This window comes from Vigna unguiculata, chromosome 2 (assembly GCF_004118075.2).
Source record: "Vigna unguiculata cultivar IT97K-499-35 chromosome 2, ASM411807v1, whole genome shotgun sequence".
Lineage (NCBI taxonomy): Eukaryota > Viridiplantae > Streptophyta > Magnoliopsida > Fabales > Fabaceae > Vigna > Vigna unguiculata.
This window is the reverse complement of record NC_040280.1, coordinates 29,595,989-29,622,573: the sequence shown is the minus strand read 5'-3', so window position 1 is coordinate 29,622,573 and position 26,585 is coordinate 29,595,989. Positions and strand designations below refer to the sequence as shown.

General features: G+C 33.4%; 3 protein-coding genes across 4 annotated transcripts; 2 read left to right on the top strand and 1 right to left on the bottom strand.

Moving 5' to 3' along the window:
* The first annotated feature begins 557 nt into the window (after nt 1–557).
* LOC114173750 (suppressor of RPS4-RLD 1-like) lies at nt 558–14,561 on the top strand. 2 transcript variants are annotated; one of them, XM_028058331.1, is made up of 24 exons: nt 565–924; nt 1,041–1,150; nt 1,435–2,099; nt 2,171–2,215; nt 2,373–2,474; nt 2,563–2,643; nt 3,157–3,223; nt 3,552–3,652; nt 3,772–3,879; nt 4,405–4,475; nt 4,606–4,662; nt 5,189–5,297; nt 5,375–5,455; nt 6,615–6,701; nt 6,995–7,201; nt 8,106–8,443; nt 8,534–8,620; nt 8,690–8,789; nt 11,714–11,805; nt 11,884–11,922; nt 12,033–12,123; nt 13,527–13,624; nt 13,743–14,052; nt 14,204–14,561. In XM_028058331.1, exons 1-23 carry the CDS (start codon nt 803–805, stop codon nt 14,038–14,040), a joined length of 3,156 nt encoding a protein of 1,051 aa, XP_027914132.1. In that variant the 5' UTR covers nt 565–802; the 3' UTR covers nt 14,041–14,052; nt 14,204–14,561. The 2 variants fall into 2 exon arrangements, 1 of the variants encoding a protein (XP_027914132.1); XR_003602554.1 differs by lacking the exons at nt 8,690–8,789; nt 13,743–14,052; nt 14,204–14,561 and having other exon boundaries at nt 558–924.
* A 1,591-nt stretch (nt 14,562–16,152) lies between these two features.
* LOC114174332 lies at nt 16,153–18,190 on the bottom strand. Its single transcript, XM_028059167.1, has one exon. The coding sequence runs from the start codon at nt 18,137–18,139 to the stop codon at nt 16,331–16,333; it is 1,809 nt and encodes a 602-aa protein (XP_027914968.1). The 5' UTR covers nt 18,140–18,190; the 3' UTR covers nt 16,153–16,330.
* A 5,683-nt stretch (nt 18,191–23,873) lies between these two features.
* On the top strand, nt 23,874–25,666 carry LOC114170885 (vegetative cell wall protein gp1-like). The gene is made up of 2 exons (XM_028056315.1): nt 23,874–24,788; nt 25,412–25,666. The coding sequence occupies exons 1-2, from the start codon at nt 23,919–23,921 to the stop codon at nt 25,493–25,495; spliced, it is 954 nt and encodes a 317-aa protein (XP_027912116.1). The 5' UTR covers nt 23,874–23,918; the 3' UTR covers nt 25,496–25,666.
* The last annotated feature ends 919 nt before the right edge of the window (nt 25,667–26,585 follow it).

Sequence of the window (26,585 nt, the reverse complement as noted above, 5' to 3'; positions counted from 1 at the left end):
AAAAATTAAAATACATATTTCTCTTTCAACATTTTGAAATGTCTTTCAAAAAACATAATTTCCATTACATATATCTAATCATTTATACCTGTTTATAATATTTTCATTCCTTGTTTATTTATTGTCATTTTATATAAGTTCAGGGAAAATGTTAAAGTATTTTTTCTCTCAATTATTTTAAAAAAAGATAATAAATATTGCAATGGTAATTAAATTTCAATTACACATAATTACTATTTAATATTATATTTTTATTATGATTTTCTTATAAAAATACAATCATTAATATTCAAAATAATAAGCGAGTGGATATGATTATAGAACATTTTTATACCCAATAAAAATTAAAATAATATTCAAATTTGATAAGTGGGAATGAATTTTTAATTCCATTAAACTTATCCTACAGTCATGGAATCAGAATCCTAATAAACTCGGGAGTAATTAAAGCATCTAAAATTAGAATCTTTTTTCCATAATCCCAAACCCCAACACTACTACTACAACAACAACAGTGCTGTGCTAGTGTCAGTGGCTTTGGACACTTACACCTTTTGGCATTCGTGCACGTCACGCGCCATGCACCTCGTCGGTCATTCGAAATCCACTCCCATTGCACCCTTTCTTCCTTGCCACCTTGTTCCTCCAAATTTCCAAACCTTCACATATACCATTTTACCCTTGCGTGCTGCATCTCCCACCCCAAGTTTCTTTTTCATTGTAACCTGAAAGGAGAAACAACACACACAAGTTTCTTCTTCTTCTTCTTCTGATCTGCGTTCATCGTTTCTCTTCTTTAATCATGGTTTCTGCTACCTCTCAGCGAGCCCAGCTAGCTAGGCTCTGCAGCTCCAAGGACTGGTCTAGGGCCATTCGAATCCTCGATTCGATTGTTTCTCAGTCTGGTGCAATCCAAGACATCTGGTGCGTACACATACTCTTCTTCGGACTTCTCCGATTTTTTTTATCGCGATTACGATTAATTCTCCGTCGTGAATGATAATGTGATAATTTAATCTTGCTCCGGTGCTGGCTTTCAGTAACAGAGCCTTCTGTTACAGCCAACTGGAGCTGCACAAACACGTAATTAAGGATTGCGACCGAGCGCTTCAGCTTGATCCCGCGCGTCTTCAAGCTTACATTCTCAAAGGTCTCTTGCTTATTAAATTCATTCAACACTTGATGCTTCTTTTAACTGTTTGAAACCTTGGGAAGTGCGATTTAAATGCTTGTCAGAATAACAGAGTTGGTTGATGAATAGAATGTTAAGAACCACGTAGGAGCTTGGAATTTTATTTTCACGGATTTATCATTTATTCGTGGTGCTTATGGATTATCATCAGGCGACCGTTTTGTTTGAATTTTACTAGAAAAGAGTCAAAGTGCCAAATGCTTTTTCTTTCGAACTTAGCACCGGCTTATTCTGTCAACTAGGTCGTGCGGTTTCTGCTTTGGGAAGGCAAGCAGATGCTCTGTTAGTATGGGAGCAAGGTTATGAACACGCGCAGCATCAGTCTGCAGATTTGAAGCTGTTGCTAGAACTCGAAGAGCTTTTGACAACAGCAAAGCAAGGCAACATTGCATTGTGTGAAACCAATGGGTCGCCCACGTCACAATCCGAATCAGATGCTCTGATTAATGGGAGCTTGACTGAATTTGGTGAGAACCAAGATAGGTTGAGTGCTGAAGCTGAATTATGTGACAATACAAGTGATAAATCTGCGATCTTGCCGAAGTCTGCTGATGATTTTGACTTAAGAAATGAATTTTGTAGTAAAGATAGAGAGTCTAATAAATCTGACAGCCAAGTAAATGGAAGCCCTGACGTTATTGATAAATTGAGTTATAATTCTGAATCGTGCAATGACTCAAGTGACACATCAGAATCATGTGACAAAGATAGAGTATTTACCAGTAGGGGTGAGTCTAGTAGTGATTCGAGTGAAATTGCTGAAATTCTTAGAAAGCCAAGTAGTAAGTTTATTTTTCCCCATGAAAAAAATGGTGATGCAAGGAAAAATAAGAAGTTCTGTGTTGCTCGGATTTCAAAGACTAAGTCTATAAGTGTAGATTTTGGGCTCTCACGAGGAATAGCGGAGGTTTGTTTACACAACTGCTGGTTCCTGTATTTATTTGTTTAATAGCATATTGATTTTGTGATCTTTTGCAGGTTAATGAAGGAAAATATGCTCGTGCCATAACCATTTTTGATCAGGTTAGTGCTTCCTTTGGGATATTGGTGGTGTTTCCTTGTATGATATTTACTTGTTAGAGATACTTGTGTTTCCTTTTCTGATGTCTACTTGTTATCTTATCCTCATTTTTCTATATCATCAATGACAAACTTTGTCTCGTCTTCATCATGTACTCAGATTCTGAAAGAGGAACCAGCATATCCCGAAGCACTGATAGGTAGAGGGACGGCATACGCATTCAAGAGAGAACTTGATGCTGCTATAGATGATTTTTCAAAGGTATTTAAATTTGATTTAACTTTCTGAAAGGTACATTGATATGTGGGTATCTCCTCTATTTACAAGTAGTTCCACATGTATGTCTTAGGCTATACAATTCAATCCATCAGCGGGTGAGGCATGGAAGAGGAGAGGTCAAGCTCGGGCAGCCTTGGGGGAGTTTGTTGAGGTGGGGTGGCTTACTCGATCTTAGTATTTGTATTTTTTTTAAGTTTACCCAGATCGCATTGCTGATTGGAATTTGTTTTTTTCTTTTAAAATGGGTATTTTTGTTAATCAATGCTTCATGTTAGGTATGGTCCATTGACACCCACCCTTAATGAAATGGATCTCTTCTGGTACAGAAAATGAAATGGTCTTGAAATCTGGTTTTTACTTATGTTTGATTTGACTTACTTTAACTAAGGAGTAGAAACTTGATTTGGTTTAGGCATTAACACTTGGGTCAAATATTTTTTTGTTAAGCAAAACTAGTGCAGTTGTCAAGAGTTATGTAGAGTCATGTTATGGCATTGTTTAACTAGTGATCTTATTATATATATCGTTGAAAAGAAGGTGATTGAAATTTTCAGTTACTTAAGTAAGATCTCACTTTAATTACTTTTTATTATAAATGGTTTTCTTGCACACATAACATAACAATTCATAATGTGACATTGACTACTGCTTCTGGACATCTCAGGCTGTTGAAGATTTGACTAAGGCATTAGAGTTTGAAACCAACTCAGCAGATATTTTACATGAGAGAGGTATTTTCTTTTGACAGTCTTTTTCATTTTGTTATTTGGCTAACTGGTTGATGCTGGAATAATTATTTGTGCTTCCTTCTATAATGATGGTTCCTTCATGCATCTTGTGGTAGCTCCTAGAATTCTAGACAGAGACTTCATTAGTTTCATGTCATATGAAATGAATATATTATTCTTTTTTAATAAGTATGTCATATCTCCTGTTAATTTCAAGTTGAAGTTTGATTATATATTATTGCTGTGATAATGTTGATAAAATTAGTTTACTTTTTTTTAGTAATGCTACTTATATTTGTCTAATGTATGTTTTTCATAAAATTCAATGTAGGAATTGTCAATTTCAAATTTAAAGAGTTTAATGCTGCCGTTGAAGACCTTTCAGCCTGTGTGCAACTAGACAGGGATAATAAGTCTGCCTACACATATTTGGTGGGTCCCGAGTCTTAACATTTTAATCCTCATTGATTATGAGCCTGTTATGTTGGTTTTCTCATCTTTCACATGAAAATATATCTATTATTTTTCTGACTAAACACTTTCTTGTACAGGGTTTAGCATTATCTTCAATTGGTGAATATAAGAAAGCTGAGGATGCACATCTAAAATCACTTCAAATTGATAGAAATTTTCTTGAAGCATGGGCACACTTGACTCAGGTATCTATCAACCTTATTGTACTGATAGATTGTTGGAACATTTAGTTATTAATTTAGCTGAAAGCTTTATTCTGAAAATCCCGAGTCATCTGTGTGCATATTATTTTATGGTTTGAAATGTAATCTATTGTATCACTTCTTTCATTCATAACATTTCTGTCCCGTATACTAACTCATTCTACTTAAATCAAAGTTTCCATTTAATGTCAGCTAAGTTACTTAGTTTTCATTTGCATTTTTCCTTTAGTAACTTATAGCTTTAACTCTACAAAATAGGTTACGTCTTTCATGCCTTTTTATTTCAAGTTATAGGTTTATGGCTTTTCTGTTTGAAGACTTTGTTACTAACCCTGTTCTGAAAGTGTGATTTTGGTAGTTAATCAGGATCTATCAGTGTGTGATTTATAGCTCATTATCTATTAACTTTGGGAGACAGTTTTTGGACTTTCATTTTATGTTATGGGAAAAGCTTTTATTTAAAATTATTCTGGCTGCTAGATTTATTCTGAATGAGGTTTTTGGCAGTTCTATCAAGATATATCGGAGCCAACAAAAGCTCAAGAATGTCTAAGTCAGATGTTGCAAATTGATGGAAGGTAATTGTTGTTAATGAAATGGTATCATTGGCATCGCAGACATTTTAGCTGGTAACTGGTTTATAAAGCTTGAAGTACTTTATGTCTGTTTGCTCTTTATCCGCAGCTGATTACTTGTGTTGTATGTTAGGTTTTCCAGAGCTTATCATTTGCGTGGCCTTTTGTTCCATGCAATGGGACAGCATAGGTATGTAAACAACCTTAAGTGCTGTTTGGTTGGAGATTGACTATTTAATTGAGATAACTGTATCTTGCAAGCCTTCAATAGTATTATGTTTGGGGCCATGAATTCAAGTAACACACTTTGACATATAGTGGCAGACCTACAGGTAGTTATTGAAGAAAATATGGTGGTTGAAGTGTGCTTTATAGTAAGATGCTTTCTGAATTTGAAAATTTTGGTTGGCATTAACTGTGCCTGAAGTCTCAAAGAAAGTACTTGTACATTTGAATCCAAGAAGTGGTCAATTCAATGGTTAATGACTTACATCTTGGTCTGCAGTGCAATGCTTGAGAGATATAAATTGTATGAGACAATGTGTCATGTAGTTAAGATTTGTTGGTCGCTTTGAATTTATAGTAGTAACCACGTATCCATGTAATTGCTTTCAAATATTTCATAACAAGGGCCTGCTTTAACATGTTTTGGAATTGAATTTTAGGTTCTACTACTTTATCTTGTTTCTGATTTAAATTGGGTTTGATTGTGACAGGAAGGCTATCAACGATTTGTCAATGGGTTTGAGCGTTGATGGTGCCAATGTTGAGTGTTTATATTTGCGAGCTTCATGCTACCATGCTCTTGGACAATACAAAGAGGCGGTAAAGTTTTACTCTTAACTTTTTGGGAGAAATACTGATTCACATTTGTCACTCGGAAACTTCATTTATGATCTCAGGTCAAGGATTATGATGCTGCTCTGGATTTGGAATTGGAATCAATGGATAAGTTTGTGCTTCAGTGCCTTGCCTTCTACCAGGTTTGTATATTGTAAAATATTATATTTGTGCAGCTTCTGTTTTTCCCTTAATTCTATTTTATTTATGAAAAGGAAAATTAGTTCATTTCTTCTCCGTGAAAATGTCATCTGAAAAAGCTTGGAGCAGTTAGAAATAAAAAATAAAATAAAATCTGATTAAAAAGAGAGTCAGAATAGTAGTGTTTAGCATACAATATACAATGTTTATAAAAAACAATAACACATGATAAAAAATATTAGAGAGTAAGATATTAGAAAAAACCTTGGTTCTTAGAGAGAAAGTGTTCCCCTGCACTGGTTGAAAGACGCATATGTGTTCCTCTCTCTAGATATAACAAACCATTAAATTATTTGAGTACAATGAAGAATATCCGAACCTTATGAATATCAATGTTTTTTATGAATATCAATGTTTTCTGAAAGAGTATAAAATATCTAAATAATTTAGAAGAAAAAACTGGCAATGATTTTGAACGTCAATGAATATATTTTGTGTGCCTTTTCTGCTCAATGTAATGCACTTTATATAGGCAAAGGAAGTGCACCGGTAAAAGTGAAGGTGCGGCACTAAAAACAAAAATATATTGTTCCAATTCCAAAGCTTCTAATGTTAAAAAAAAAAAAAACAAAATGTCTATTAACTTTTTTTTTTTAAACGTTATAAACAATTGTAACAATGTAACGCGCTGGGAATAACTATCCTACATGTTAGGAACTAAAGAGTTACATATTTAGAAACTGTTTAAAAATAATACAAAAAATAAATACTTTAATTTTTATAATTACAATAAAAATATTTTACCAACATTAATAAAGTGGTAAATTTTCAAAGTGAGGGATTCATGCCTTTCAACATACAAACTGAGAGCTTACTAATGTCAACTTACAAAGTTCCTTTAACATATTTTTACATGCTGTCCTCTTCTGCTTTAGTTCTTCTTGTTGCTTAGATTTCATGTAAAGGCTTCATTAAGAAACCCTTGCCAGACTTGCTTTCTTCTGATTATTATGATACATTTATTGACTAATTTTGTACATTCGTTTCGGGCATTATGGGAATGAACTTATGTACTGGTTAATTAATGTTAACATCTTCCATTAATTTTTATTTGAGGCTTAGTGGTATAATGAGCATTAAACTCTTTTTTCCCTTTCGCAGAAAGAGATTGCTCTTTACACCGCTTCAAAATTTAACGGTGAGTTTTGCTGGTTTGACATAGATGGGGATATTGATCCACTTTTCAAGGTAAAGTTATGGAAGTTATTCCACCTTTCTTTGATATTTTCATCTCTTAATTTGGCTGAACTAAATTTTTTTTGGGATAGGATTACTATTTTGAACTAAATAATTATGAATCATGTTACTATCGTCATACTTGTCGAATGGCAGAAAATTTGTAAATCTTACTTCTTTGCACATAACTTGAGTTTCCGTGTTGGTGTCAGAAGTGTATGATGAACTTTTACTTCTATGTTGGAGATGTGTTTCGTATTGCTTAGATTCTAATCTCTATGATATTATGTCTTTGTTATATTCAGGAGTACTGGTGCAAGAGGTTACATCCCAAGAATGTATGTGAAAAGGTTTACCGCCAACCTCCTTTGCGTGAGTCTTTGAGGAAGGGAAAGCTTAGAAAGCAAGAATTAGTTCTTACGAAGCAGAAGGGTGCTCTTATACAGGCTGCAGACTTCATTGGCAAGAAAATCCAATATGATTGTCCTGGTTTCCTACCTAACAGGCGTCAGGTATAGTAATTTTTTTATATGTTAATGTCTCTATATCGGGGCTTATTAATTTTACACATTGCTGTGGGTGGCACTTATACTTTTGCAGCCCTTTTTGTGAACAAATGAATTTGTACTTTTTGTCTGTGTCGTAATGTAGTTAGGATGGACCTTTGGTTTTAGTAGATAACTTGTCCTTGATTTGATAGTTGTTGCCGCAGAGAGGTGCATGTGACAAATCCAGCAATCATTGGGTATATCATATTGGGGAATTGTCTGTTATTATAGATACTATTCTTTTATCTTTTCCTTACTTTTTAGGGCTAATCTTTTATTTGGGATTTGAGTCGTGATCAGATTTGAATATAAATTTATAGGGGCTGAGAGCAAAATTTTTCAGGCAATTACAGATATTCTGAAAAGTTCAAGTGAAATCAAATTATAGAAGAAAATAATGAAATTATGTAAAATGGATTTTCTATGTTAATTTTTCATTTACGTAATTTTTGCAGCTTCTTGTGGCCTTTTTCTTTGATGTAGATCTCTGTATTATTGTACACAAATAAAGACATTCTGAGAAAACTGAGGGTAGAATAGAAGTAATAACATATCATTACAATGAGTTCCCTTTAGTGGGTGCATTTATATTTTGAAAAAGGAAGACACGTATATGTCTGGTTTAAAAATGAATAATGTGTTTGGTTTCTTTGTTGAACTTGTTTTTCTTGTTATAAAGTAATATTTATGTTCAGTACTGCAGGAAATTTCAGTACTTGATTCTAGGTATCTGTCTGTACCTTATTACTTTTCATGTCTGAACTTAAAAGCAACTTGCAGCCAATCATGGTTGTCATTATTCTCATATTGTTAACTTTTCAATCTAAGTCTTTATCTCTAATTCTGTTAATATTTCCTTATTTATCAGCATCGTATGGCAGGATTTGCTGCTATTGAAATTGCTCAAAAGGTCTCTAAGGCTTGGCGTGCCCTTCAAACGGAATGGAAATATTCTAATAAAAACAACTCAAACTCAAAGAACCGCAGAAGGGCAAGGAGAAGGGAAAGAATTAATATGCCCAGTCAGAATAGGGGAGGTGCTGGTTGTAGCACAAGTAGTACCTCCGAAACATCTCCTTCACATGGCATTGTAGATGATAGATCATCCAGCTGTTCAATATCATGGCAAGATATTTATTCAATAGCTGTTAGATGGAGACAGATTTCTGAGCCTTGTGACCCTGTTGTGTGGGTAAATAAGCTAAGGTATTTCATCTTCGGGCAATAAGTATTCTTGCAAACCATATTGTTAGTGCTTCCCATGTGTTGGTTTTTATTGGTTTCTGTGCACTGCAGTGAAGAGTTTAATTCTGGGTTTGGTTCTCACACACCCATGATCCTGGGACAAGCCAAAGTTGTCCGTTACTTTGCTAACTGTGAAAGGTAAATAGACCCTGTTTAAGTTCAGTATTGGCAGACTTGCTTTGCACTCATTCTTTTTATACATCACAGGACTTTAAATATTGCAAAGACTGTCATAAAAGAGAAATCACATGTCTACAGCAAGACAGATCATATCATTCGTCTCTCCAAAGATGGGAAATTGGATGAGGTGATTTGTGTATTGTTGATTTACATCTGGTGCATGTTTCTTGTTACCTGATTTACTATGCAAGGGGCCTCGGCCGTGACTTGTAACCCAATTGGTTGCTTTGGAAAACTGTTGCTTTTCTTTGCTCGAGTTAGTAAGGGCTGTAATGTGCATCTTGTGCTATTTGTTTTGCCTAGTCATGCTTTAAAGTTCACACTTGTAGGTTGTATGTTATTTTTTTGTATTTTTGTCGTATATTGAAAAACATGGAGTGCAGGAGAATAATTTATTGATCGATCAACAGCATAATTTATACAGGTGAGGGAATAAAGGAAAATAACTCCTATTTAGTACCTAAAAATCTGCTATACATACAGCATATCAGACAGTTCCCAACAGATATCATAAAAGCATTCATGAATCCAAAATACTAGCAACAACTTCAAAATTCAGTGTCACGAGTCGTCCAATCAACGTTCCTCCTGACTCTGGAACTGCATAGACTAAGAGTGTATTTGGATTGCAGTTAAAAAAATTAAGTTTGGTTGAATGAAACTGAAAATCTCATTCAACGGAAAAACTTTATGGTCTTGCTTTGAAAGCAACCCACGTTTGGAGTTCAATGAAACAGAATAAAAATTTGTCAAATATCATTTGTGACTTTTAATGCAAAGTAAACTTGGGTTTGAGCTCCCAAACTGAAAACCAAACATGCACACTCAGCCTCTGCCTCAAGAATTCATACCTAGCTTTACGAAGTGCCCTTGTTAGTATATAAGTACTTTATTTTCTCTGTTTTGCAGTAAATTAATTTCGTTTCTCCTTCCCTCTGTGGCTCCCCCATAGAAAATAGTTTTTATCTTGAAGTGTTTTGTTTTTCCATGGAAAACTGGATTAATAGCAGTTGAACTTGCAGCTTAATTATCCACAAATATCTGTGTGCTGTCCTGTTATTTCATATGCAAATCTGTCATGAGCTTTTTGATCTGAAGAGCATGACTAACACCAGCATTTGCATCCACATATTCTGCTTCTGTTGTGAATTGAGCTATGATTTCCGTCCTCTTTGAATGCCATAAAAAAACCCTTAACCAAAGCTAAAATGATAACCTAAAGGACTTTTCATATTATTATCACATCCAACACAATCACTATCAGAGTAACCAAGAAGACTGAAATTTTCAAAACAATGGTATCTTGTTCCAAAAATCTCAAGTGAGACTATAGGTGGTTTGATAACAACCTAATAGTGGGTGACACAATAAGTCCAATAAATTTCGCTATAATATGTTTTAATCTTATCTTAGAAGCGGACTTTAAGTCTAATTCAACCTTACAAAACCAACTGTTATAATTTAATCATATCTCTAGTTAATGTGGAATATCCACCAATAACAAGCTTATTTTATGCAAGATGTTAGGCTTTGTTGCACATAAATACATTAGGCGGTCTATAAGGCTCCTGGGTAGCTTTTCATCCACATTTTCAGCTGTCTTCCTTACAAAAAGCGTTCCTTTTGATTCATTGGAGTTGTAGCTGGTTTGCTCCCTTCCATGGTTAACTTTTTTAAAACTTCATTTGCATATTTTTCTTTGATAAAAGATTATTTTATTCTGTTTTTGATAGACCCGCATACCAAGATAAAATTTCATCCTTAAGGTCTCATTTTAAAAACACCTTTCACTTCTTCCTTGAACTTATCAATATGCTCATTACTACTCTCTGAAACTAAAGATCTTCAACATATAGAGATACTTCAAGTATTTCACCATCAATTTGACATATACAGTTGATTCACTCACTTTTTTAAAGCCTAAGTTCACCAAGTGAGCATCAATTCAGCTATACCATGATGACAATGCCTATTTTAAACCATACAAAGCTTTCTTTAGTCGATACACTTTCTCCTCTTGCCCTTCAACAACAAACCCTTCAGCTTGCTAAACAAAAATTTCTTCCTCCAAGTATCATTCCAAAGTTGATTTTACATTCATTTCATGCAGAATCCAGCACTTTGTGCAGCAACAGAAAACTACATTCTTACGGCTTATAGCCTGGTAACTGGCGCAAAAGTATCAGAAAAATCAACACTAAACACCTAAGTATATCTATTGACAACAAGCCTTTTCATTTGTTTGTCTATAGAACCATCTGGATTGAGTTTTGTTCTATAAACTCATTTGACACCAATAGCTTTCTTGTGGTGAGGTCTGTCCATCAGCACCCCTGTTTGGTTTCTTAGAATCATTTGAGCTCCTTCTTTGCATTTATCCATTTCTGGTGGTCAGCTGCAGCCTTTTCATATCTGTCAGGCTCCTTGACACCTTTGGTAGGTGCCTCAAAGTGATCTAGTTTCTTATGGGTTCTTCATCAACATCTTCATTCTCCTCCTGAAATTCAAGCTCCTTGTCATCTTCCTAGTTCCAACTCTCCGATTCCAAAAATTTCACATCCCTGACATTTACTTTGTTGTTTTGTCATAGGTAGATTCTATAGGCCTTGGAAGTTGAGCTAAAGCCTAAAAAAATTCGGCTTCTTCTTTCTTATCCAATTTGCCCCTCTTTATTGGGGGTATGTAAGAGAAACATAGACAACCAAATGTCTTCAGTTTTGTCAGCCTTGGTTTGTAGTTGTGCCATGCTTCAAATGGAGTCTTCTCTTGCAAAGCTTTTGTTGGCACTCCAAGTCTTCTTAATTAAGTGATAGAATTGGACTTCCCTTCTAAATATTTATTAATCTTTGAATATAAATGCTTCATAACTCTCTTTCTCATGACTTGTGATTGTTACCAATTATTAAATCTCAATGATGGTCTGTGGTTGATATTACATGTTCCTTTTTTTAACTGTTGTTTGAATAATAATAGTAATAAATAATAATAATAACAATAATCAGTAGTTTGCCCTTTTTTAAGAAAATGAAGACTTCAATATTTGATTTGCAGGTCGCGCATGCAAATTCTGTCTCTGATCTTTATAATGCTATTGGTGAGGATTTCTGGTCATCTACGTGGTGCAACAGTGCTGCATTTGAAGGGTAAGTGTGCAAGGTGCAGATGGTACCTGGGAACGTATAATTTTTTAAAATACTTATTTCTGGATGTTAATGCTTCAGGAAACAACTTGAGGGAACAAGGATAACACTTGTAAAAACGTAAGCTTGATACAATTAAAATTTTAGTTATTTTCTTTCCATTTCCTTTCTTTTTTTTCTTAACTGTTCATACTTGTCTACTTTATTACGGAAATGGTGAATATTTTCAGGGGGCAGCATGTTTTTGACTTTGCAATTAGAACCCCTTGTACACCCGCTAGATGGGATGATTATGATGCAGAAATGGCAATGGCATGGGAAGTACGTTATAGTTATAACTATACCAAACAATTTTGATTGTATTTTTTTAGCCAATATATATATATATATATATATATATATATATATATATATATATATATATATATATATATATATATATATATATATATATATATATATGTGTGTGTGTGTGTGTGTGTGTGTACCCTCTTTATGTGGATTGCTTCTAATACGGGTCGTGCAAGAAATCCAGTTACTCAAACCAAATCACTTTATTCATCTTAATATATCCATTTCAAATCCGAAATACATATTTTTGGATTAGGAATTTATTGGATATTTTTATGGATTTTAAAAAATCCAAAATCAATGTTTGTCAAAAAAATTGTTTGGTCAAGACAATGTTTTTTTGGGGTGTTGTTTGGTCAGTCTTGGATGGGGGCATCCTTGGCTTGGGTTCGGCCAAGGTATTCTCAGCTCAACTTTGGTTGGAGCATCTGGTTGGGACATCTTCAGCCTCGGCCTGTGCATCATTGGCCTTAGTTACCTATTACAGGTCTCTTTTTAAGCTTAAGTATGGCCTACTTAAAAGTCTGACATGACCTAAAATCCTGTTTACGTGGCCTAATTTATAATAAGACCTACAAACAAGTCAATAAACCTAACTAGGCCAGTGAGCCTAAAAAGGGCAATGGGTCTTGTTTATCACAAATTGTTTTTGTTTTTGAAAGACTAATATTTATAGAAAAAAGTAAAATTTCAACAAGTAATAAGACAGTATATTACAAATAGGTGTTCATATTGCCATATGATAAAAAAAATCAGAAAAATATTTATAAGTAAAAATAATTTAGCAGGAAGAAAAAGTAATACAAAAAAGGGAAAAACTTCAATTAGAATCAAGGATTACGACTCTCATCATTTTGAACCGTGCTATTAGACTCTGTAAATGGTCACTCCCTCAAAATTAATAATTTAATTTTGAGAGATATCTTAATTACTTAGTAAATAAATATAACAACTAAATTAGTTCAAATAAAACTGAATTTATTATAGATTAGAGCCTTGGTTATAAATGCCAATTGTATCCAGATTAAATGGATGTGGATTTAATCTAATATAAATTAAAATTCAAACTAGATTAAAAAATTCAAATCAACTTGATATAACTAAATGGATCTGAATTTCAAATCTAATCTACTTTATTGGATTTGTAAAGTTCAATTCGTTCCCACCCCTAGCTCCTGCAAAGGATGTCTGTTTTAGTCTTTACCAAGGATCCATGTCCCTTTTATCATTAAAACGTGGTTGATGCTTTCATTGGAATTCTTTAGAAATTTGTTGACACTATGTTCCATTATTTAAAGTCTCACATGAATTATTTTTCAAGTTACTCGATGAATTCTGACAATTTACCTTGTATCCATCCTGATATCTATCAGGCTCTCTGCAATGCTTACTGTGGTGAAAATCATGGGTCTACTGATTTTGATGCGCTCGCAAATGTGAGAGATGCAATTTTAAGGATGACATATTATTGGTAGGGCCTTGTAAAAATACATAGTTTGTCTAGCCTCTTGGCACGTTTGAAGCCATTATGTAAATCTTTTTCTTCTATCTTTGGTCCAAGTCACTCCGTAAATTTATTCCTCTTTCAGGTATAACTTTATGCCACTGTCTAGAGGATCTGCTGTAGTCGGATTTGCAGTCATGCTGGGTTTGTTCCTTGCTGCTAATATGGAGTTCACAGGAAGCATCCCACAAGGTTGCCAGGTTGATTGGGAAGCCATTTTGAGCTTGGATCCAAATTCCTTTGTGGATTCTGTCAAAAGTTGGCTATACCCATCTCTGAAGGTAACAACCTCATGGAAAGACTATCATGATGTAGCATCAACGTTTGCAACAACAGGGTCGGTTGTTGCTGCCTTGAGCTCTTCTGATGATTGCACTCCTTGAAATAATGGCCAGGTGAGTGAATGGCTCTGTTTTTCAATTTCTTTTTTTCTTAATTTCTGGTCTTGTCCTGTAGTGTTTATAAATAATTACCCAATATACAGTACAGTCTATTCAGTATCTCCTGTAAAAGCAAATTCAATACAGTATTACCTGTTTTTTCTAGGTTTCTGTATGTTTCGCCTAACTACTACATTACTGCTGGTTTTTCACAAGCTTCGGAAAATGCAGCAGAACTATTGATTAAAAGCTGACATTTACTAACTGATCTTCCTGTTGAGGCTCAATCTTTGTGCCGCTTTTTAAATTGTAATGATATATGTTAGCCTTTGTACAATCCTGTAAATTATGGCATTGGATGATTAAATCACCATTTATCATTTCATTCCAATAGCCACTATGTGGCTGGCTGCCCCGCCCCATGTAAGAATGGGGTATTATTAAACTATTCAAGTGAGAATATTACATTCTTATTATTTTGTAAACACTCCAAGTCATAACTTCATTTCCTGATTTATTGTTAATCCATGGTTCGGTGTGCATTCTCCTCACCACACGTCGTAAGGTAGATAACATCTAAAAACTTGCTACTCATTGTTGGATGGGAAGACTTGATTCCCTAATAATGTGGTACATTACTTATGACAACATGGCCTAGAAATAGAGTCTAATAACAAAAATGAAAGATGATATGTGGTGTTGGTTGCAATTGTCTAGTTTATAAAAAAGAAAAAAAAAATTGTTATTTACAAGTGAGGACTTTGAGAGAAATGTGGTGGCTGAACAAATTATCTATTCGGTGCATGAGAATGAAAATAAAATCTTTTCAGTTTTTTTCTATTTGCTTTGAAATGTTAATCCAAAGACCATGCAGATTTGGTTGGTGAGGAAAGGAAGGAGCACTTGAGGATACTGGGTTTTCATTTAGTGCTTAAGTATTGCATTTACCTTGAGGTGTACAAATTGCATTGATAGAAGGGTTTGTGCTAGTAGCTAGTGAGCTGTTATGCAAAATATTAGTGTAATATTTCTGATATAATGCAGTGTTATTCTTGTTAGTTATGGTATTGTGCAAAAATTAGTGATTGGATTTTTTTTAAGAATATAAAATCTCTTCATCTTTAAGAAAATACAAAAAAGAAAAAAAAAAGGAACTGGACTAGATGGACTCCACATTCTGAACCATCGATGATTGTTTTTAGTTGCTTTAGTCCAGAACGTAATACATAATAGTATTCGAGCAAAAAAATTTAAACTCTACTGCAAAAATAATAATTAAAAAAGGTTAAGTGTGCTTGTAACTGAATGATGAGTAAATGAACAAGTAGAAAATGTATGCAAAGCAAACCTGACTTCAACAGAGTAGAAAATGAACGAGAATCATAAGGTATGTACCTTAGCGGAAGCCATATATTGAGAGGCATATCCAAGAAAGTATTATTACATATTTTCTTCTGATTTTTACATGTTTTATATAATATTTACTACCTCTACTCTCTTTTTTGGAATTTTGTTTATATTGATATTTTTTGAGTCAATGATAAAGTGATGAATAAAGGCGTCATATGTTTACAAATATTAATTTTGATATCCTAGCACCTAAATGTTTAAAAGAATATTGAAATGAACTTTGTTATTTTTTTTTAATATTAAAAGAGCTCTTTATGTATATTTTTCAATTTTACATGATAAAAGTGGTTTTTTTGTTTTTATTAAAGAACATAATATTTACATCTTTTTGCTATTATGTCCAACTTGATCCATGTTGTGTGAAATAGAGACTAAAAGAAAGTGGAATGAAAGGGAAAAAACAAACAAAAAAGAAGAAAAGAAAAGTAACAGATAAATAGAAATAGAAAAGGATAATAATGAGATTAACATAAACGAGAGACTTTCTTTATAAAACTAATTAACAGTTCAATATATTAATATTTTAATATTATATAAAATAAAATATTTTACTTCACAGTCTATTTTAATAATATAATAATAATTTATATTAAAATATCAAATTTGAAATATTAATATATTAAATTATTCTTGGACATAAAAAAATATAAGAAAAAGTAAACGTTAAATTTATTTTTTTATATCTTGGTTATCATGTGTGAAAGGTTTACTTTTCCTACGTAAACATACGTATGTAATCATGTACGTCTGTCTAAGAAGTGTACCGAATACGTGTCGGTACAATAACTATTCAACAGTAACTTTTCACACCATCACTGTCCAAGAACACAGGCAAGAAATTAAACAACATAAATTTCCACAATTTTCGGACAACAAAATTCTATTACCATCTTCTCATCCTCGTCTTCTTCCTCACCATGAGAGCATCAATCTTATTCTGGAACACATATTCATTCAGTTCTGGGCGTGTTTCATTCCAACATGACTTGGCTGAAGCAAAAAGCCACGTGGCGTTCATCTGTTTGTTTACCATCTGTGCCACGTAGTGTGGGATCTTGAATCCCCTTCTCTTTCGAGACCCGAATCGGTCGCTGATGAACGTTAAACAATCCATCAAACTCTCCTTGGCTAGCCCTTTCATGTCATAAGCCTGTGATCTTCTCCACAGACTCTTGCTGTGAACACACGCGCTCGCCGCATCAGATAGGCACAGAGCTCGCGTGGTATCGCTGAGCGCAGCTTCTGGGTCTCTAAGAAGCAAGTGACACCGTGCTCTATTGCTATGAAGCACAATTCTCTCTTTCTTAGTTTGTAATGGACACAGATCCAAAGCTTCTGTGTACTTCACCATAGCTTTTTCTATGTTCCCTGATCCAAATTCTCGATTCCCTTCTCGTTTCAAAATACCTGTCAACGCTTCTTTTTCTCTTATTTCTTCCTCATTCATTAAGCTTTCTCTTTTGACTCTTTCCACCTTCATCTCCCATAACTCCGTCAATGTTCTCTTGGTTCTCTCACTCTTCAAATTCAACTCACAAAACTTGATTTTGTGGTAATCCAGCAAGAGGGTCTGCATGATTTCTTGCCCCACTTTGGGTTTCCCTCCCATGCTTCGAAGCTCAACCAAATCAGCAAGAACTGGAGCAGTAGTATCTATCACTTTATATCTTGTAATTGGATCTCTGAGAAGTTGCAAAAGACTATCAATTGCCATGTGTTGTCTGTCATCTGAGGATCTTGACACGTTACAAAGATTCACTACCACTTCTTCTAAATCTGCCACACTTTCTCTCCCCATCTGGGTTTTACAAAGAGTTTTTAGAAGCCCTATTCCCGAAGGTGATGTTGGGTTTACCGAACCACCCCACATTCCACACAAGTTCTTCAAGAATCTCTTTTTGCAGATTAGTCTCAGAGATCTTTCTCTACATGCAAAGCAATCAAGAAGATAGAGAGACCAACACTGAAGCTGGCTGGCCCATTCTTCTGCCTTTCTGTTCTCTAATTCCAAGTCTCCATGCCCTCTTGTCATCAAGTTCCTATGGTACTGCAACCTCTCCGATTCCTTCAACCCAACGAACTTTTCATACACCTCTGTTAGGCCCGTGGATGCTATGTCAATGGCTGCTTCTACCACCTCAGCCTCATGCTCAGCGACGGCTTCAAAAGTTGCTTCATGGCTGGCCAAATGACCCAGTGCGCGAAGTGCAACTCTTTTCTCAACCCAACTAATCTTTCCCCGTAATAGTTCTATCAGTGGCCGAACCACGTTGGACTTAACAGCTTTATGAGCAAACTTGGGTTTGTTCATGGTGTAAGAACCAATGACATGTGCCGCATAATAAGGGATGTATATGTTCTGACACCTAAGGAGCCAATCTTTGTGAGTGACTCCCTTTTGAATTAACTTGGCCATGCATCTGAAGATGCCAAGGGAAGGAAATTCTGGATCGTTGGGGTTGATTATGGCGATTTTCCATAGCCCACTTAACGCGAGGATGTGTTCTTGGTGGTCTCTGAGAGGCATTTGTTTGAAGTAGCGAGCGATTTTCGCTCTTCTGAGAGGAGGAATTGTTTCAGACATGATGCAGAAGAAACAAGAGCAGTTGTTAGTGTATGTTGGCATAATATTAGGCCTCAAATTATGATTTTTGGCGTTGGTGGGTGCATTTTGTGAGAGCTTGTAATCCATGGTTAATGGAAAGAAATGAAGTTTTAGGATAGAGCTTGGTTTGGTGTTATGTGAAAGAGACATGCACAAGCACATCGAATTGAAGGGTTGATTAATTATATAATTGTTGTAGTTAGTGGCGCACCTTGCTGCTCGTGACACGATAATAAGCTGTGTTGCACATGTAATTAACACAGTACAGACAGTGAGTATCATATGCGCCACTCTCTTCCCTAAAACGCCTTTCTTCACATACATGGGAACCATGATTGCTTCAAACTTCAAACTTATTAGATCAATGGAAAATCCTTTGATTTATTAAAAAGCTTTTCTAGTTCTTTACTTGTTGACCTAAAATGAAATCTACTGTTCCGAACATGCAAGGAAAATGGGCAGAAGATTGATAGTTTTGAAAAGGAAAAGAGAAGATCTCTTGGGAATTAAGCATAAGAGTTTAGGAGTCTGGTCCCCTCCATAAGAAGGCAATGAATGTGGGTAATGTATTCAAAGTCCCTGGTGAATGTATGATGGAGTCATTCTTTTTCCAACTCAAAAAGTGACCAACTCGGATAAACAATTAGATGCAAGTACAAGTGGGGTGGTCTCAAGAAAATGCGGCTATCGAAAACATAATCTATAAATGCATGTGTTAGGGCTTTCAAGTTTTTAACCTAACTATATTCAACTTTGTCTTAAATTAAACAAGACACATCGAGTATAAACAAGACAATTTCCATGGAAATATTCATGGTATTTTCACACATTAAAATTATAACCATTTTTTCATATAATGATCATGATCATACAAATTTAGTTTTATCTTGTAGTACATAGTTTTTTTTTCTGATCTTATTTCGTATATATCTTAACTTAAAATGATGTTAAAATTAAAATTAAAAAAATAGAGAAAAAAAAATGTTCGTTAAGAATTAAAAAAGGATATTCACTCTCCCTTCAACATAGGGAATGATGATGAAGAGGATGTTGAAGTTGAAGTTGAGTTGAGTTTATTGCTAGGCGTGCACAACATAGATTTTGTGGGCACGTGATCTAAAACAATGCCAGCTCTACGGGTTTCAAGAAATCACTATTTTCAGATTCAAAACTTGAGAGTGGCGTGCAAAAGAAAGAATTTTTGTTGAATTTTGTCATTTTACTTATGTAAGTGAATTAAAAAGGAAGGATGCTGGTGCGAATATGATAATTAATTAATCTTTGTTTTGTTTCTGGACTCGGTTTATTGAAGGTTTAATTAGTTAGATGATACTCACTCTCATTCAGATATGTCAGCTTGGTAGCCGTTCTTCAAAATATGTTAATCTAATTTCAACTTTTGAAAAAGTGTCTTAATCAGATTTCTTTCAGACAAAAATTACTAAAACTGTTAACTTAATTCATGACTTTTATCATTAAATTTTAATATAAATATCAATACTTAATTTTGTAAGTCATTTTAAAAATCAATACCGTTAATGATGTTAATAATTTTTTTGTTAAAAAATACCTAATTGATGCATCTTTTCAAAAGTTGAAATTCGATTGACATCTTTTTAAAAACAAGTACCAAATTGATACATTTAAATGAAAATGGATACCATTTGAGTAATTATACAATTTATTAAACAATAGGTTATATAAAACTTAAGAAACAGTTCAATCTTGAAGAACAATTAGGGAAAATTTAAATTCATCAAAAAATTGTTGAAAGCACAAACATCGAATAAACAATGGGTATTGCTTCCTACACCCCATCGGTGATTGTCTCACTGCGCCATATTCAAGCGTTTTTTCTTAAATGGGCCCAGTGTACCAAAAAAGCTCATTCTTCAACTTTTTGTTCTATCTTGCACCTCATTTGCGTTTTGGTCCTGGGAGTGGGGGTACCCAAATCCTCTCTAACAGTCTGAGTTGAATCCCATTTTATTTCGTTTAATACAGATGGACAACAAAACTTAAATCAACCGTTTTTTATATGAAAAATAATATTTTGATACCCCTCTAAAAGAAAATACATCCAATTGTCAAGTCAATCATTTATAATAAATAATAATTTATATAAGAATGTTAAGTTAAAAAATGAAATAAATATAATTAAAATATTATTATTTCAGATTTTAATATGATTTTTTTTCTATTTTTTTGGTGTCAACATATCATGCCTTTCTTTTTACATGTCATGTCTCTTATTAGTTCCACAATAACATTATTATTTTATAATTATAAAAAATATTATTAATAAAATTTTTCCTTAGTCGTAACAAATCTCACGTAATCTCCACAAACTTAAATTAGTATTAGTTATAGACTTTCAACAATTAGGTACAACAGTATATATGTATGTACATAATTTTAAGGATCTAAAAAATAAAAATAAAAATTATGTCTATCATTATTATTATTGTTATTATTATTTAGGGGTAATGAATTATTATTATAGTATTAAAGCTCTATTTAGAGTCTATTATTACAGTTTGAAAGATTTATTATTGGCAAAGAATAAATTCTGATTTGTTGATAGTTCTCTTCCTCAGCTACAACATGGTAATCCATTCAGATTCTTGAGACAAATAATAATATAGTAATTTGATAGTTGAAAATTTTATGACTTCTTCAATTACTAATTTTGTTAAGTGAATGAATAATTGTCATTCAAATATGGTGAGATTTGTGAGAAACATTTTCCGTAGGAGACAAATTTTGCATAACTAATATTCAATAAAAACGGTATTATTCAAAGTATTAAAATATCAGCGTTTATGAGTTTTTCAAAAAAAAAATTACATAACTAATATTCAATAAAAACTGTAGATTATTTTTGTTGAAGAATTTACAATTAAGAAAGTTAGTTTATTTAGTAAATAAGGTTACGAACCAAATCAATTTAATACCTATTTTAGAGGTGTTTAATGAAATTTAATTCCAAATTCTTCATTGTTTGCATTAAAACTTTTTTTTACCTGTTATATATTGATTTAGAAGTCTTTAAAAAAAATTGTGTTGCTTTCTTTAATTTTAATCATTTTTTCTCTTATCAATTTAATTTCAACCATTCTCTGTACATAACCATATTATTGGTGGACATGCATGTGAAGTTTGAGATTTGAATAGTGTAAGAAAATTATCTAATGAAAATGAATGTAAGAAATGAAATTATATAAAAATCTACACTATCAAAATTTTTATATCCGTTATATCAAGAATCAAATTTTTAATTAAGATTGGTTACTTTCACAATTTGATAACCAACAGTAAATTGCAAATATATATGTGTGTGTGTGTGTTTTCATAGTAATAAAAATGTAGTAAAGAAAAGGTATTTTTTTAGATAATTCTAAATTTTTATATTTTTGTTTAAAGAGGCCTATGATATAAGAAAAATCAGTAATATTCTCAACTCATTTCCATACATTATTCCCATAAAAGAGAAATAAAATTAGTCGGGTAATAAAAGATGATGAGATGATAGGTTGAGTTTAAATCTTCTACTACCAAAAACTAATATATTAACAACTACTTATTTTTAAAAGAAAAAAAAAAAACTACTCTTACCAAGTTTCGTATTACCTTATATGTTATTTTCGTGGGTATTTATACCTTCCATCAGAAATAAAATATAATTACTACCTACAGCTCTTTTAAATCTTATTTATTTGTGTGTATTAAGGAGAAATCCGTTTTAGCTATAAAGTACATCATAGCATAATAAAATAATCATTGAGTATCTCATTAAAGTCAATTATGAAATAAATATGGTTCGTTATACGTCAAAAAGAACTTATCACTGAGTTATGATTATTTAAGTAAAACTTTAAGAGAAATAATAAAGATTATATTAAATGACATCTAGGCTGTACTTTGTTTTTGTTTAACAACTTTTAGGATGATTTCATAAGATATCTAAAAAAAATGTATAATTAAATATTTGAATATTCATCAAAGGATTATTATCAACTTTTATTTTGAAACATATATAATTAAGAACAATTATATATATATATATATATATATATATATATATATATATATTAAATTTAGGGTTAAGTATCAATTTTGTTCCTAAATTGACATGAAATTAAAATTGACTTTGATTCGAAACTTTAATATATTTTGATATTCAAATTTTATAGTCATTTAAATTTATTTGCGTTAATTGGTTTTTGACGTGTCAAACAAATTTCATACTAACATTTGAATTGTTTATATCATTTAACATATTTTCGTTTTAATATCTATTGAAAAATACGTTTGACACTAAAAAACTATACCCATCTATTTTTTAAATTTAAAAATTAAAATGTATTAAAGTTTTAGATATAAACAAATTTTAATTTTGCGTTAAAAAACCAAAAATATATTTAACCATTAATCATTGAATTTAAGTATAGAAATTGTTCGATATATACACAATAAAATGGTGTCATTGTATTTATTCAAATAACAAAATTATAATGATGTATAACATCAACAATGTTAACTATAATAGTAATAAAATGATAACTGTGATGATGGATATGGATATATGGGTTTAACAATAATATGCAAAAATGATAACAAATATAATAATGATAAAAAAAAAGCCACAAAAATAAAGATAAAAAAAAATATTAAAAGAATAAAACTTACACCTTGACAAATATTAATTTAGTTATTGCACTTCTATAAAACTAGAGTTCAAAATTATAATTCCAAACAACAGTAAAATTCTAATTCACGTAAATGAGAATGAGTGACTAAAGTCGACGAAGAACTAAACTCATTTAACGTCTTGATATCATTTTGAATATCCGATTCTAGTCCCAAACCTACATTTCTTGCTTAATTTGACATGTCGAAACAGACATTAAAAGTTAAAAAAGAAATGAAAATAGTGATAATTAAAGATGTGAGAAGAGGATTTTGAAAAATGTTTGAAGGGTGAAATGAAGAAGGTGTTATAGTTGTGTCGGTGATGTGAACAGTTCCTTCTTCTAATAATCTCTGGGGCAATTATTGCTGAACATCCTTTCTGGCTCAACCTCATTGGTTCATTATACAATCCAATATCATCTATGTATCACCACATCATACACCAAATCTATCATACAATCATCAAGGCGTTTAACGACTTTGGTTTTAATTTTATTATTGCCTAATTAAAATATTATTTATTAGTTAGTTATGCATTCTATTCTTTTCTTTATTAAAATGTGTTAACTCTGATTATTAATTACCAATAAAACAAGTCCTTTTTCATAATGTCACCGACGCTCATTAGTAACTGCTAAAATTTTATATTAATAATTAAAATTACTTCTTTTCCAATTTTATTATTACAACTAACTTTTCAGAGTTTCAATTTCATGATAAAGTCCCGAGTATTGTTAGAAATTTTCTAATTTCAAATTAAAAAATACATGTGTTAATGTCTGCTCTGGTTTTATATCTTTTGCACATAAATTATAATTGAAGATTACTATAAATTTAATTTAACCTTGAATATGTGACATTATAATAACTGAGTAATTCCTTAATTATACCCAACCCCATTGGTGTTAACGGTCGTGGCTAATAGTAGGACAGGTCCAGACTGGAAGAATGGAAACACAAGAGGAAAAACTTATTTGGGTGGGCCCCCAAATGTGAAGCTTCTGAACCCTAACCCCTAAAATTGTTGATCCAACGGCTAGTGGGGGCCCATCTCAGTGAGACCCACTTCCCCACACCACCACCACCCTCCTCCTCTGTCACCATTGTCCTATCATCTATTTATAAACCTTCTCCCACACTTCTCACTGTGTCCCCATCTAACTCTCCTTCTCAAATGGATCGGAAAAGCTTCCTCTCTCTCGCACTCATCGCCGTTGTCGTCGCAGCCGTCGGAGGCCAGTCTCCATCGGCGGCGCCCACCACGACCCCTCCTGCCGCCACCACCACTCCCGCTGCATCCCCAGTCACTACCCCTTCTAAGCCTACATCACCGGCGCCGGTTGCTTCTCCCACGTCATCTCCACCATCTTCCTCCCCCAATGCTGCAACCGCTACCCCCGCATCATCTCCCACTGCTTCGCCTCCGTCTAAAACCACCGCACCAGCTCCAGCGACCACCCCCCCTGCCGCCACACCCCCGGCAGCAACACCTCCTGCAGCCACCCCTCCAGCAGCAACACCTCCAGCAGCCACACCTCCTGCAGCAACACCTCCTGCTGCCACACCTCCAGCAGCCACACCTCCTGCAGCCACACCTCCGGCTGCCACACCTCCTGCTGCCACACCTCCAGTAGCCACACCTCCTGCTGCCACACCTCCAGTAGCCACACCTCCTACTGCAACACCTCCAGCAGCTAAGCCTCCGACAGCCACACCTCCAGCAGCTAAGCCTCCGACAGCCATACCTCCTGCTGTGACCCCAGTGAGCTCGCCGCCGGCGCCAGTTCCTGTAAGTTCTGCACCTGTAGCTGTTCCCGCGAGCTCTCCCCCTGCACTGGCACCGACAGTTTCTGCACCCGTGGTAGCACCGAGTGCTGAGGTTCCCGCTCCGGCTCCGAAGTCGAAGAAGACGACCAAGAAGAGTAAGAAGCACACTGCACCCGCACCGTCGCCAACATTGCTCGGACCTCCCTCTCCGCCGATCGGAGCTCCGGTATCCAGCCAGGATGCTCTGTCTCCTGGTCCAGTCTCGTCTGAGGACGTGGTACGTATTGCGTTAAAACAAAAACTAATTAACATTCACTATGAAAACAATATACGTATAAATGCAGACTTTTTTTACAAAACAATGCATATAACTATAAATAATTCGAATGTGCAGCAATTATTAGACAATTCATAAATAAATGTCAATTCTTAAAATTTTTACACTTAAGATTAGTCTTGTTTTGTCTTTGGTTTGACCCTCATCCTTGTGTTAGGCTTCAAACTTTCACTGCTAAGTTTTGTGTGTGTACAGTTATAGGTTTAACTTTCACTATTTCTGCAATTTAGATCAGATCTGCATTTTACAAATGCAGTTCAGATCTGCTCTGCAGAGCGAGATGAGACATTGATATGCTTTGTTCACTTCTAACTTCTGTTGTTTTTCTTTTGTTGACTTCAATCATACTCATATCTTGTGTGTGAACTCGGCAAGTTATACGAAGTCATGAATTGTTAATAAAATCAAAGAGTTCAGTCGCTGTCGGAATAATGTAGCATGTTTTTGGTCGTGGTATTTATTGATTATGTGTTCATGTTTGGGTCACAAAGGAGGTTACTACTGTAGCAAAATGTTAATGTTCTGAATTGGCATCTGAAGTTTTCACGGTTTGTAAATTGCAGAGTGGAGCTGAAAGCATGAGGTGCTTGAAGAAGGTGGTAGGATTCTTAGCATTGAGCTGGGCTACTCTTGTTTTGATTTTCTAGAGAAGAGGCTGAGACTTCATGGCAGTTGTTACATATTATTATTGTACCATTTATTGTCTTTTTTTGGCCCTGTCGGGGCCAACATTAAATTTATTTGCTATTGTTTTCTTCGATTTCTTGTTACTTTTTATATATATAAATAAATATAATTGATGATGCTGTTTGACATAACTTTTATTTTTGTATTCTTTGGATCCTTGTCTTGTTTTTGTTGTGTTTTTTATCTTGGGATTGCTTGCTTGGAGGGGTTGGCACCGACACTTTAACGTCTTTCTATTTTTATTTTTATTTTATTTGATTTTCTGGTAAACTTTCTATTCCTGGTTTAACAACGAATTATGCTAAGAATCACAGTATTATAGTTTTAAATTTCATCTCACGTATTGTAAACGGTAGCATGCAGTCATGCATTGTTTACAGCTATGATTATTTCAAGGGTGATTTTGGGTTTCATATACATTGTTGATTTTTATTTTATTGATATAGTATTATATACCTTATAAATATATTATTCATTTTCAATGTTACAGAAGATGTTGATATAAATTTATGCAATAAAAGGTATATATAGATATAACATATATATATATATATATATATATATATATATATATATATATATATATATATATATAAAGTAATTTATGTTAGTTTAAATTGATTTCTCCTATAAAGTACAGGATTCTTTTTACAAGTAAAAAGAAAATACTTCATAATTATTTACATGTTTAATTCACATCTCCGAAAGAATTAATGATACTATAAATCTGCTATTTATTCAACTATATATTAATAATTAACAGTCGTGTGACTATGTAAAAACGTACATTTAAATATAATTTTAACAATTTAAATATGATTAACATTTTACAATTATCATTCAGAATTATTATGCTAATTTAGAATTATCGCTTTATACCATTTATTCATCGATCCATATAGAATGTTAGAATTGGAATTTTATTGTTATTCATTTCTTAGAAAGCTAATTGTTTATTTAATTTTTAAGTTTTGATAAATTTGAGTATATTTAATTGAGTTGTTATTAATTTTTTGTTGTATATTAAATATTTAAAACCATTTTTCATTT

Coding starts and splice junctions, on each gene's coding strand:
- LOC114173750 (XM_028058331.1), top strand. CDS start 803: ATGGTTTCTGCTACCTCTCAGCGAGCCCAGCTAGCTAGGCTCTGCAGC. Junction 925..1,040: donor GGTGCAATCCAAGACATCTG/GTGCGTACACAT, acceptor GCTGGCTTTCAG/TAACAGAGCCTTCTGTTACA. Junction 5,298..5,374: donor TTGGACAATACAAAGAGGCG/GTAAAGTTTTAC, acceptor TTATGATCTCAG/GTCAAGGATTATGATGCTGC.
- LOC114174332 (XM_028059167.1), bottom strand. CDS start 18,139: ATGGATTACAAGCTCTCACAAAATGCACCCACCAACGCCAAAAATCAT.
- LOC114170885 (XM_028056315.1), top strand. CDS start 23,919: ATGGATCGGAAAAGCTTCCTCTCTCTCGCACTCATCGCCGTTGTCGTC. Junction 24,789..25,411: donor CAGTCTCGTCTGAGGACGTG/GTACGTATTGCG, acceptor TGTAAATTGCAG/AGTGGAGCTGAAAGCATGAG.